The 13,048-nt window shown below is 60.4% G+C and overlaps 1 protein-coding gene across 1 annotated transcript in view; it reads right to left on the bottom strand.

Annotated features, from left to right (window-relative positions):
• Positions 1-13,048, bottom strand: part of NIBAN2 (niban apoptosis regulator 2) — a 49,378-nt gene that overhangs the window by 8,280 nt on the left and 28,050 nt on the right. The window contains exons 2-5 of the mRNA XM_084898348.1: positions 11,861-11,991; positions 6,833-6,961; positions 5,025-5,130; positions 3,470-3,637 (exon numbers count right to left, since the gene is read on the bottom strand). Of these exons, the coding sequence (XP_084754474.1) occupies positions 3,470-3,637; positions 5,025-5,130; positions 6,833-6,961; positions 11,861-11,991 (534 nt within the window). The remainder of the gene's footprint in view (positions 1-3,469; positions 3,638-5,024; positions 5,131-6,832; positions 6,962-11,860; positions 11,992-13,048) is intronic.

Raw genomic sequence — 13,048 nt, 5'->3', positions numbered from 1 at the left:
CCCGCCCACGTGTGGCTGACCGCAGGAATCCCCGCCTGCGGGGCTGGGAGGGAGCTCAGCGGTGGGGAAACTGAGGCCCGGCCCTCAGCCCTGCGGGGGCAGCTCCCTGGACTGGCACGGGGGCGGGGCAAGCCTCACCCCTGCGCTTCAGGGGCCTGCCGTGAGAAGCAGTAAGTGAGGGAAGCAGGGTGTTCCGGCCAGAGCCATGCAGAGCCCCAGGGTGGGTCCTGGAGGAGAGCCACCCCCGCAAACTCTTGGGGGGACAAGGTCTCCCAGAGCCAGGTTCTGCCTGAAGGCGCGGGCTCTTTATTGTATGCAGCCTCTCCCACGCCAGGGCGTTTACATTGCACAGGCAGCGGGCAGCATGCCCGGAAGGGGCACCCGCAGGCGGCAGAAGGAGAGGCCGAGGCCGGGGCCCCGGGAAGGAGGCTGCCAGTGCTTGGGCCCGGCTCTGGCCAACCGGACCCCAGGACGTCCCTCGTCTGCGAGCCGAGCACCGAGCTCCAGTTTACAAAAGTGAGGCCGCTCCCGGGAGCCTGGCTGCTGGGGGCTGGTGTGGGTGTCCCCCACACACGTATCTGTGGAGGCCCTAACCCCCAGCCCTTCAGAGCGTGGCTGTCCGGGGAGACAGGGCCTTCAGAGGTGATGAAGGTAAACGGAGTCACCCGCCGGGGCCCTGACCCAGTCTGACTGGTGTTCCTACAAAATGGGGAATTTTGACTCAGAAAAGGTTGGCACACAAGAGGACTGTGTGAAGACAGGGGTACGGCAGCCTCTGCCGTCGAGGGAGAGGCCTCGGGAGAAAGCAAACCTGCTGACACCCTGACCTGGGACTCCCAGCTCCCGCGCTGTGAGAAAATGAATTTCTACCGTGTGAGCCACCCAGGCCGCCGGAGCCCACAAGACACTGACCTTGGGCTGAGGCCTCAAAGCTCCCCACATCCCTTCCTCTAATCCCGTGAGGAGGGCGGGTCTCAGCCCCTTTCCCCGGTGAGAAGAGAGGCTCAGAGAGGCCGTTAACCGGCTCAGGAACACACAGCATCAGGGCTCAGACCCGGAGACTTCCTGCCTGTGGGGTCCTCAGGGTCAGGCTGAGAAAGGAAGCTGCATTCCTGTCCTGGGCAGCAGACAGGAAGAGGCCTTGACCTCTGCCCCCAGGCCCACCCCAAGGGCTCTGCTCCGTGCCCCGGCCTCTTGCCACCCCCAACTGCTCCAAGAATGCAGGATGTGCGAGTGTGTGTGTGGGGGGGGGGGGGCTGCGATGAGCTGGCTCCCACCCAGCTCCGTCTCCTTCCCCACTCACCCCCGCTCCCCCCACTTCCTGGCAGCCTGGAGCAGTGAGCCATTCCAGGCCCCATGGACTCCAGGCCCCGCCTCCGGGCGAAAGGAAGCAGAGCCCTTTCCCACAGTCCTGGTGGAGGGAAGGCTGGCCTGCCCGGCCTGGCCGCTCTGCCCCACCTTCCGCAGGAGGACCCCTCCTCCCGCCCCCAGCTCGGCAGCCGCCCTCCTTCCCGGGCACAGACACCCTGGGCTGCCCTCGCCACCCAGCGGAGCACTCACCATGTGCCAGGCCTGAACCCCACACTGTGCAGAGGGGGTCCCCAACAGTGACCTCCCCACGGGGCCTGGGCTCACCCTGCGGGTCGGCCATTGGCCTTAGGAGCCTGGAGGGGGAGGGAGGGGAGGAGGAAGGAGCAGGGAGGGTGCCCAGGCCCGGCAGCCAGAGCCCAGATGGCCTCCACCCAGTCCCGGCCCCACAGCCCCGGGGGACCTGGGAACAGGAGGCCCATTGTGGGTGGCAGGGCCCGGCCGGTGGCAGGGGCTGGCTGGCAGATTCCAGACGGCAGAGACGGCTCCGAGAGTTCACAGGACAAGTGGGGTGAGCCCAGGCACCAGGCCTGCCGCCTCCGGGCGCGGGTGCCACACCGTCTGGCCACCCCCGTGTGTGGAGCCCGGCCGAGGCGGGCTGGGCCGCGGGCTGGGCCGCGGGGCGGGCCCCGTGCCTCCCTCCGCTGCCCACAGCCGGGTCACCGGGAAGGCAGCTCGGGACCAGGACAGGGTTGTTCCTCCCTCAGGGCCCCACCGTCCCCCCAAGACAATCACAGCCTTTTTGGTCCCATTCCGCAGGCCCTTCCCACCACAGCGTCCCCGGCAACCCCATTCCAGGTCACCCCGTCCCCAGTTCAGGCTCCTCTAAGCCGCCTCCCCTCGGGGCCTCCCCTTACGCAGCGGCTGCCTCTGTCTGGAGCGCTCCTCCCTCTGGGGAGGGCCATTCATCTTCCGGGTCTCGGCTGGACCCTCACCTCCTCACAGAGCTCCCCACACACTGCCTCAGCGCCCCCTCGCACCTCAACATTCACTCCCTCCAGGCTCCCGGGCTCTCCCGCCCCAGCACCCAGCACCCAGCACAGCTGTGCCTGACTCATCCCCCGCTGCTCTCATCTGCTTCACATCTGTCTTCCCCGCCGCTGCCAGCGGCCCGGGCGTGGGGACCACATCCTCCTCCCGGGATGCATGCAGCCTTGGCCCCCAGACACAGACATGTCCCCTGGAGGAATGGGCGAGCTGCAAGGGGCCTCGTCACTTCACAGGTACAGCCACGGAGGCCCTGAGGGAGGAGCGGACTTCCCAGGGCACCTGGGGTCCGCGTGAGGAAAAAACGATGTAACAGAAACAGCTTTTTACAACAGGGAGTGGGTTCTCACTGTGAATCCTCGCTGACCTCAGGGGGCGGGGGAGGGACTCTATCCCTGTTCTCAGAGGCTCCAGGGGTAAGTCAGGCTCCTGAGGGCACGCTGCCAGAAGATGGCAGAATCTGCCGGATTGTGATCCTGTGATCCTGGGCCCGAGGGCAGAGCAATCCCGCCCCTCTGAGAGCAAGTTCAGACTTTTTCTGAACAGCGCAGAATTGTTTGTTTGTTTTGGGTCTTTTTAATCCTACACAGATGATATATGTTTATTGATTTTAGAGAGCAAGACGGGGAGGTAGAGATCGAGAGAGGAAGAGAGAGAGAGAGAGAGAGAGAGAGAGAGAGAGAGAGAGAGAGAAAAATCAATGTGAGATCAACATAGACCAGTTGCCTCCTGTATGTGCCCCGACTGGGGATCAAACCCACAACCTAGGTATGTGCCCTGACTGGGAATCGAACCCAAAACCTTTTGGTGTACAGGACGACGCTCCAACGAACTGAGCCATCTGACCGGGGCAGCACAGAATTTTTTTTCATCAAGTTAGAAGGTTTAAAAAAAGAGAGAGAGAGAGAGAAGGAAAAAAAAAAAAAAAAAGGAAGGAGGTTAAGGGTAGCAACACAGCAGTTTCTTACAAGCCTGGAAGGGAAAGAGAATAGCTCGTAGAGCAGGGGTGCCATTACACACTCGGCCAGTAGGTGTCACCACTCAGCATCTAACCCAGGCGATGCCACACACACACACACACACACACACACACACACACACACACCCCGCTCACCGTTGTTGCAGTGCCGGATGCAGTCCTGCAGCACCGCCTGCCACTTCTCCTGCTCCGCCTCCGTCATCATGCAGAAGTAGTAGTGCCGGGCGGAGGGGTGCCAGAGGATGAGCGGGAACTGCGTGGGGCACTTCAGGATGGGGGCAGCGCCCGACTTGGGTGTGACCCCTGTGGAAACAGCCCTCTGAGCAGCTGCCCTCTGCGAGCTCCAGGCTGAGGGTCAGCTCGAGCCCAGGGAGGGTGGGCCTGTCCCGGGGAGGCAGCCTCCTCTCTTACTGCATCCTCCATGGCATGCCTACAGGGGCCGTGGCATCGGTGTAGACTAAGCTGACCAGACGTCCCGCTTTTGGCGGGACAGTCAATTTTTTAACAATTTGCCCCACTGAGGCGTTTAAAAAAAAAAAAAAAAGTCCCGATTTTTGGAAATATTCTTTCCAAAAATCGGGACTTTTTTTTAAAAACGCGGTGGGATGCGGAACAAACTGTTAAAAATCGGGACTGTCCCGCCAAAAGCAGGACGTCTGGTCAGCTTAGTGCAGACCTGTTTCTGCGAGCTGGTGGTGCAGCCATCCACCCGCTCCGGGGAAGGTCTGAGCTCCCTGCGGGAGGCACAGATAACACGGGTCAGAGCCCTCGGGTTCAAAGGCCGAGCATTACCTTCTTGGGTTTCCCGTCAAATGTTAGCCACGGAGGCCAAGGGGTGGTTTAAATGTCCAGGGGGAAGGGAGGCCTGGGGGCGGGGGATAGAACAAATAAAAAGGCATTTTTTCTCCCTATTTTGTCCGCATGGATATGTGAGATCCAGGGAGATAAGTGGTCCTGGGCTGTGACCTCGCCCCTGTTGTTAATAATGAAACAATGATGGTTCTTCTTGGTGCCCTGGCTCCGTCTGTGCCCCTGTGCTGGGCGCGGCACCCACAGACCTCCTGGGGTCCACACGGGACCTGGAGGTCAGGCCTCTCGGTGCTGCGTGGCCCAAAAAGACGCAGCAAAAACAGAACCAGAGTGCGGGTTGGGATCCAGGAATGCTCACTCCAGCTGAGCTCTCAGCCACGTCCCATGTAGGGCCCAAGCTGCCCTCCAGGCCAGCATCTTCCCCTCTTTAGTTCTCTGGGATCAGCTGAGAGGCAGGCGCACCCCTGGAGGGCTTCTGGGGGCCTGTGACAAGGTGGGGTGCACAGGACTCGGAGAAGAACTCCTTGAAAACGCAGTATTGAGTCGGCAGCTTACAAAGCAGGGTCACCCCGATCATCTTCTCCCGGAGTCTGCCAAGGACTCAGGAAGAGGAAGGAGAGACAGTGAGGTTCCCCCCGTGCACAGCTGTGATCACAAGCCTCAGGAAGCAGGGGACTCGGGCCCAGCCTGGACTCACTGGGTGGCCTCGGGCTCCTCTCTTGGGACTCAGTTCCTGCGGGGCACCTGCCCGCAGCTCTGGGCCCAGCAGGTCTTTCTGCAAACGTGGAGCCTGGAGCCCCGGGATCAGGGCTGCCCTCTCCCTGGGCCCAATCCCTGGGCCCGTGCAGGGCATTCCGGCCCGGGATGGGTGCTCCGTTACCTGGTAAGGAATTGCCAACCAGCTCCAGGTACTGGTCCACGGAGGTGAGGATCTTGTAGCCCGCACTGTTGATGACGGCTCGGGGTGGCACCTGCCGCTCATAGGCCTGAGGGGAGGGCAGGAGAGACGGTCCCTGAGAATTGCAGGTAACGCCCAAGCCCATCCCACCTCCAGCTCTGACTCCGGGACCTTCCTCAGTGTGGCTGCCCAAGGCGGGAGAAGAGGAGGAGGAAGAACGGGAGGAGGAAAAGACACACAGGAGTCTAACCAACCCAGTGACGAGGGTCAACATGGTACAGTGACCTGAACCCAGACTCTGGGCTCAAATCCTGGCACCACTGAGTGCCGTCTGTGTGATGCTGAAAATAAGGGAGCAGCCTTATCTTCAGCATCAGGGTCTTCCTCCATGAAGCCAGGATAGCAATGACCCCGCCTCCCGAGCAGGGCATCCAGATAAAACGATTAGCACAGTGCCCGGCACAGCGGGACGTGAGCAGGCTGAGGTGACTATCGTTACTGCGGCCGCTGCCTCTGTTGTCAGCAGGTACCACCAGCCGAGGGTTCACTGCCCGCCAGGCCCTGTGCTCCGGGCACCGCCTGCTTCCTTTCACAGATTCGCACAATCCAACAGATGGGCGCCATGATTAGCCACAAGTTCACACGGCTGGTACGTGGGGGCCTAGGACAGGAACCTGGGCTGTCAGCCTCCGGAGCCAGGGTGTCTGACCATCTCCCTGAACTGTCCACCGAGCCCTGGGCACCGCTCCCTTTCCCAGCGGGAGAACAGGGGTTCTGCTGCAGGAAGCAGCTCATACAGCAGGGCTGCCATGCCGCCCCCTGCCACTAGGTGTCAGTACGCAGCACATTTCTTGAGAGGAGCTCAAACCTGGGAGGCCAGGAGCGTGGGGGCAGGGGGTGAGGGGGGCACTGGTTACTGGCCAAGTGTGGTCCAGACCTGAGAACTGGCTGGAAATGCACTTTGAGAGAGATTCCAGGCCTGGGTCAAACGGGGCAGGACCCGCAACCTGTGTTTTTTGTTTTTTTTTAAACAAGCCTTCCAGGTCATTCCAGGAATTCTATCCATTTGTGACCCACTGCCCAGCGGCAACAGGTTGCTCCTGACCCTGCTTTGCCCCGCACAGGGGTCCGGCCTGTCCTGGCTGCTCTGGAGACTTGTCTGTGGCTCAGCCAGGCGGGGCTTCGGCAAGGGCCCAAGGCAAAGAGAGGGACACTCATCCCTCCGGCTGCAGGGCTGCAGGGCAGGGAGATGCTGCAGAGCTGCAGGGCAGGGAGATGCAGGGGATAGCCGGGAAGGGAAAGATAAGACACCACCCAGGGAGAGGCTGTTGCAGAGCAAGGCTTGGAGGGGGGTCGGAGGAGCTGAGCGGCGGAAGCCCAGGCTGAGGTGGAGGCAGCTGAGATGGAGGAGGCCCTGGAAATGGGGATTTGGAAGAAGGTGAGATTCGGAGGGAAGCGTAGGAGCCAGGGAGCCAGTTGTGTGGTATCCAGAGCTGGATGCCTGGACGGACGGAAGTTAGAGGGGACCCTGTGGGGAGGTGGGAAGAGTGGAGGTGGGGGTGGGGGAGGCTGAGGTTCTGCTTTGGCCCTGGTGACGGGACGGGGGATGCTGCGGGCAGGTGAGGGTGGCGGTCTGGAGGCTCAGATTTGGGAGTAGGGGGCTTGCCTGGAGGAGGACAGCTGGGGAGGAGAGGAGCCCAGGAGAAGGGGGAGAAGACCTGGCTGGGGCTGGAGGGGAGCTGGGGCTGCGTGCGGGCCCCGGGCACCGGGGGAGGGAGCGGCGGCCTCACCACTTTGTTCTCGTAGAGGACCAGCCCGTAGTTGTGGGGCACGAGGCTGAAGCGGTTCCTCCACTTCTTGTTGTCCTCCTGGTACTGGAAGAGGTTCCCCGAGAAGATGATGCGCTCGTCCAGCGGCACCTGCGGGAGGAGGGCGGGGGTGAGGCGGGCGAGGCCGTGGGTCCTTCTGGTCCGTGAAGGCCTCCCAGGCAGGGCTGCATCCAGCCCGCGTGGCAAACGAGGAAAGTGAGGCTCAGGGCAGGGACGGGTCTGGGAGGCGCAATGGTGACGCCAGACTCGAACCCAGGCCACACAGCACAGGTCAGAGCCCAGGCAGGACCCCACGCTGGCCTGGCCCTGGCAGACCCGGCTCCTCAGGAGGGGTCTGGGTTCCTCCGCCGGGCAGTCACCCCGCAGAGGGGACACCCCCCTGGCCAGGCCGGCGAAGGCCCCAGTGCCTGGGCAAGTCTCTTCCTAGCTCTGGCCTCAGTTTCTCCTCCAAGCAACAAACACGTGGCCAAGGTGGCTCCAGAGAGCCTCCCCACCGGAAGCTGATGGGACGGCCTCCAGGAATCTGGGTGGGGGTGCTGGGGACCCCATTCTGGAGGGCTCGATGTCTGACCGGCATCCTGACAGGTGACCAGTGTGAGCGGCAGAAACGCCCAAACCTGCCTGCAAAGCCCTAACTTCAGCGCTGCCCCTGGCCCGGAGTGACCTCAGGCCTGTCACATGACCGCGTGGAGCCTCGGCTTGCTCTTCTGTGAAATGGGACGGTGACAGCACTGACTTCCTCTGGGACTCGGAGGTGACCTGTGCAGGTCACACAGCAGCCTGCACCTGCTGGCACGGGGCGGGTCTGCGCACAGCTCACAGTACACGTGTGACACTGCTGGGATTCCTCCCTCTGCGTCAGTGTCCCAGCCAAGACTGACTTCTGGCCCCCGTGAGGGAACGCGTCCGGAGCAGACCAGCGCCCGGAAGTGTCGCCTAGAAGTTTCGGGAAAGGAGACACAGGCCACCAGGAAGCAGGCTCACTCCTGGCGGGGAGGAGCTTTCTGGGCAGCTTCTACCTGTTCTACGGACATGGTGCCCTTTGCCGGAGAAACATGGGCCAGGTGGAATCACGGGAGAAGCGTTATTTCAGGGTGCCTGGCCCCTCGCTTCTGGGCTCTGCCTCGGGCGGCCCTGCAGCTGCAGCCGGGTGAGGGCCCCCCAGGCCGCCCCCAGGCCTGTTCTTCACACCCAGCTTCCCAGCAGCCCCCTCTTCCCAGCAGCCTCCCTGCCGCTCTTCGAGGGGAAATGCCAAAACACTCTTGGAAAAGGAGGGCCCATTGTGCTTGAACAATAGGACCCTGAGCACTGCTTCCTACCCAGGGATAAAAATATTTACAGGAAAAGAAAAAGATTCCCCCTGCCCACCAGCCCACACGCGGGCTCTGCCCAGGTCACAGGCTGCTGGTCAGTGGGCTATATTTAGACCAGAGCCACCCTCATCCCACCTCCCAAGCCCCAGGCCTTCTAGAAGGAGAGCCGAGAGCCCTCCTGACACCCTGCTGAGACCCCGCAGGCCCCAGGCCTCCGCTCAGGACAGGAGAAGGACTCGGGGGCAGTGGGAGGCTGGGGCAGTTGGGTAAGGTGACCAGACGTCCCGATTTTTAACGATTTGTCCCGCGTCCCGCGGCGTTTTAAAAAAGTCCCGATTTTATGCCGAAACCGGTTTGGCTCAGTGGTAGAGCGTCGGTCTGCGGACTGAAAGGTTCCAGGTTCGATTCCGGTCAAGGGCATGTACATTGGTTGTGGGCACATCCCTGGTAGGGGGTGTGCAAGAGGCAGCTGGTCAATGTTTCTCTCTCATCGACGTTTCTAGCTCTCTATCTCTCTCCCTTCCTCCTCTCTGTAAAATATCAATAAAATATATTTTTAAAATAAATAAATAAATAAATAAATAAATAAATAAATAAATAAAAAAGTCCCGATTTTATTTGTTAAAAGGCAGGACGTCTGGTCACCTTACAGTTGGGGCTCAGCAACCGGCCCTCACCCCCACCCCCACCCCTCAAGTCCACCCCCAGATCCCAGGCAGCCAAGAACGGGTGGTTGGTTGTGGGTTGGGTTTTATTTTTAAGACTTTCAAATGGCAGCGGCGTGTTTCCATTGGAAGGCCCGCAGGACATGAAACAGAACCGGCTGCCCAGGCAAAATACTTGGGATTCTGCAAAGCTCCCCAACGCCACGGTGGGACTCTTCGGGGGTGGTGAGTGGTCAGCGCACAGACCTATTCCAGCAGCCCGTTCCAGCCCCAGCCCCACCGCCCACGCCGGGGCAGCCTGCACCCGCCACGGCACCTCCCGCGCCTCAGCCTCCGCAGCTGGACGCACCTGCCCCCGTAACACACCTGCCGCTGTTTTATTATGCTGATTTTATTATTCCTATTTTATTATTAGCTTATTATTGTTTCTTATAAGGACTGTGAACGAAAGGAGCCACATGCTAACCTGACAAGCTCGGGGGAGGCCTGGAGGCAGTCTTGCAAACTCAGAGACCTAAACTAACCACAAAAGATGGTCTGAAAACTAAATGTTTTAACTACACACAGGTTATAGTGGGTAGTCAAGTCCTAGGCCGATATTTTCCCTGACAAAGATCAACTTAGATCTTCTTTACTGAGCCCATTTGCCTTTCGCCTCTAAGATAACATATCTGTGAGATGTCTGGGTAACTTGTAACTTCCCTTTTTCTGGAGCCACTGGGCACAACCAAATGTGGTGGGCGCCAGGACAGATGCCTCAAATTCCTTCATTATCTTGTTAAGTACACGTCCTTCATTTTACTTTTTATCCAATCCCAGGGGTTTCCCACTGCTTTGCTTTCTCCCGCCTCCTTAATCCATCACCAATACATGAATTTCATGTAACCCACCTATGTCCCTCCTTTGATGGCAATGTGTAAGTAGAAATGTAACCCGCCATTCTTCGGAGCATTATCTCAATTTATTGAGGTTCTGCCCGGCGTATGTCGACAGTTTGGCTCAAATAAATTCACTAAAATTCTTTACAGGTTTCAATGGGTTTTTTTGCTAACAGAACAATGTGATGATGATGCCAACGACGATTAATACCGTTAATTCTATTCCTGTAACATCACTATCACGACCTCACATCCTGATGGCCAACTTCCTGAGTGACAAATGCTTCCCAGGGATTGTGGATGGTTCCTTTTACTCTTCCTGCTTCCGGGTTAATTCCGTTTTCCTACAGTGACTCTGCCCCTGTGAGTGCCCAGGGCACAGCTCACACAGAGTAAACGCTGGTGCTGTCCGCCAGCCCCCACTTCCGTCCTCAGTTATTGGGACCTGGATCCCCGGGACATTTCTTTCCAAACAGGGGCCATTCCAGCTCTGCCCATGCGGAGTGGCTCACCTGCCTCCTTTCCCGTCACCCAGGCGTGCACCTGCCAGACCCCAGGCCCCGCTGGTGCCTCTGCCCTTGTTGTCAGATCAGAGGTTGCCATGATGCCAGGAGAACAGCCCTGGCTAGTTCCAAAGTCAGAGGCACGTGTGATGCTCTGACACACAGTCCTGACCTCCCCTCCGCCCCCTTCAGGCTGGGTGACGAGGCGGAAAGAGAGCCCTAAGCCCGGAACTGGAACCTGGCTCAGAGTCCCGCCTCCGCCATCCTGGGCAAGCCATCCGACGGCTCACTCTGGGCCTTTGCAGGTGCCAGTGCCTGATATTCTTTTTCCCATCAGGTCCTCGGCTGAGGCCAGGCCCCCACTGTCTGGGTTCACCCTGTGGTGGCACCCCCTTGCCTGTGTGACAGCTGTTGACTGTCTCCGGGAGTGTTTGTCAATGACTCTGGGGCAGCCAGGGCAGCATGGCCCAGCCTCTGACCTGACAGCCGGTGTGCCCGGGCAAGGGGCCTGCCGGGCCCTCTCAGGTAATCCCTGGTCCCAGCCGCGCTCCCAGCCCGAGCTAATGCCTCCAGCTGTTCCTCCGGCTGAGAAGACACCAGAGAGCCATGACTCCCGAAGGCCGGCTGGTGACACCAGCTCCCACCCCACTGGCTTCAGGGTAGACGGGCACAATTCTCAGTCCCTCGTTTGGGGAGGTCGGGGATGAAATAAAATAAAAATCGCAGTGTCAGGCCTTCCGAACCTTTTCTGTCTGCTCTGCTGCCTCCCCTGCCCCCACCCCACCCCAACGCCTGTATCCATGCCTAAGCCCCATGAAATCCCACCCTCCACAAACCTGCCTGGAGCCCTCTGGCCCGTGACTCCTCTGTCTGAATGCCATTTCACAGACAGACAAACCGAGGCTCAGCAGGTGAAGCCCCGTGTCTGAGGTCACCCAGCAGGACAGGACTCACACCCCCTTAGTAACCCCACTGCCGCCAAACACCCGCGTCTGTCCTCTCTGAATCCTCACTCAGCCCCGTGCAGGAGGAACCCATAGTCCGCTGAGAAGACTGGCCCTTGGCGGTGGAACCAAGAGAATTTGAACCCAGGTCCTCCCGAGTTCTTTCCCGCCAGACCTCGGGGTTCAGTCTCCACCCCTCCTCTGTGGCAGTGGCCCCCGCACCTCCAAAGGGGCTTCCAGTCCCCCGCTGGACAAACACGTCCCGGACAAACGGAACCCCACTGCTAGCGGGAGCCGGGGATGACAACAGTGTCAGCCAGCGCCACCAAACACCGGCCCTGCTCCAGGCACCCGCTGACTCGGATCTTTAGCCCTCACAGCATCCTGTGCAGGTGGCGTGCTGATCCCATTTTAGAGGCGTAAACTGAGGACCCAGGAAGTGAGGTCGTCGGAGAAGGATCTGGCTGGACCCCAGGCCTGTCTGTGCAGGAGGGGCAGTGCTGGGGGAACCCCCCACAGTGACCAAGGGGCCTGGACCCCACCTCCCGCTCATCTGCCCATGAGCAGCCCCTCATGGCGGCCACGGGCGGCTGAGGCCCAGAGAAGCAGCCCCTTGCTGGAGACCGCGTGGTGAGCGATGTCAGAGCCCCCCCTTCCCCCCGGACCCACGGCAGCTGGGGCCTCACCTTCCGCGAGAGCAGCTGGGCCTGCGGGCCCCCGGGGGCCTCGATCTCGTGGCGCATGCTGTTGAAGAGGGCGACCCCGTACTGGTCCTCATAATAGCGGAGGAACTCCGTCAGGATCTTGCCCGTTTTCTCTGAAAGGGAAGGACGACAGGAACATGGGGTCATAATACAGTTCCTTGCATACAGCAGCGACTCTGCCCAGGGAGGCGCGTCCACACCCCCAAATTTCTGCCTGTGAAACTGTTTGCTTTCACCGGCCGTGCGTTTCTGGGCAGAAGCCAGTGCTTCCTGCCCACACCTGGGGGCACCTCCGGGCAGGGAAATGGTCGGGCAGTGACCCGAGACAGAGACAGGCGAGGAAGCCAGAGACGAGACTCTCGAAAAGACCCTCGGCCTCTGCGGTCGCCAAACAAATGCAGCCAGAACCAGCACTCGGGGTTCCCCGTCAGACCAGCATGCGGGGGGACAGGCCCCTGGCCAGGCTGGGGTGCTGGAAGCGGGACGGCCTTTTGGAGGTGGCTGGCAGCCGGGGCACAGGATAAGGCGGAGGAGGGTCTACAGTCTGAGCATCGGCCACGGGGAGGAGCACCCACTCCGTCACGGAGAGCAGAGCGAGCACAGGGCACGTGTAGCTGGCCTGTCTGTGCGCGGAACCGCCCGGAGGGGCCGGGAGGGGCCGGGAGGGCCACCGCAGACTGTGCCCCCGGGGACCGCGGGGTGTGGGAACGAGGAGGGCAGAGTCCACTCCACCGTCTGCTTTATTCACGTTTATAGCATTTAATTAGCGTACGCGCATGATTCCTTTCACAATAAAAAAATAAATATTCCCGAAGTGACTCATCTACCACTGGTCGCTGGCTTCTCTTTTCTGCTGAAGCGCCTGCTGAACGGATAAAGTGAGACCTGTGGCCCCGTTAGACACTCGGTATTTGCCCTGCCAGGGCATCCCTCTGGACAGATGGAGAAACTGAGGCCAGAAAGGCCTTCTCCTTGGGAAAGACTTCCTGGTGCTGAGTCCCGACCAGGGGCCTGTGCGCTGGCCCACTGTACTTTCTGCGCCTCAGTTTCCCCCTGCACACTCAGAGGCTGGACTCAATCACGACAGGCGCTGCTAACCTCTGGCAGCCTCGGATTCCTTTTCTTAAAGGAAAAGAGGCTGAGGTGACTCTGTCCCTCTCCTGGCTGGTC

The sequence above is a fragment of the Pipistrellus hanaki genome (assembly GCF_964339955.1).
Source record: "Pipistrellus hanaki genome assembly, chromosome: 11".
Lineage (NCBI taxonomy): Eukaryota > Metazoa > Chordata > Mammalia > Chiroptera > Vespertilionidae > Pipistrellus > Pipistrellus hanaki.
This window is presented reverse-complemented; position numbering and strand designations above follow the sequence as displayed.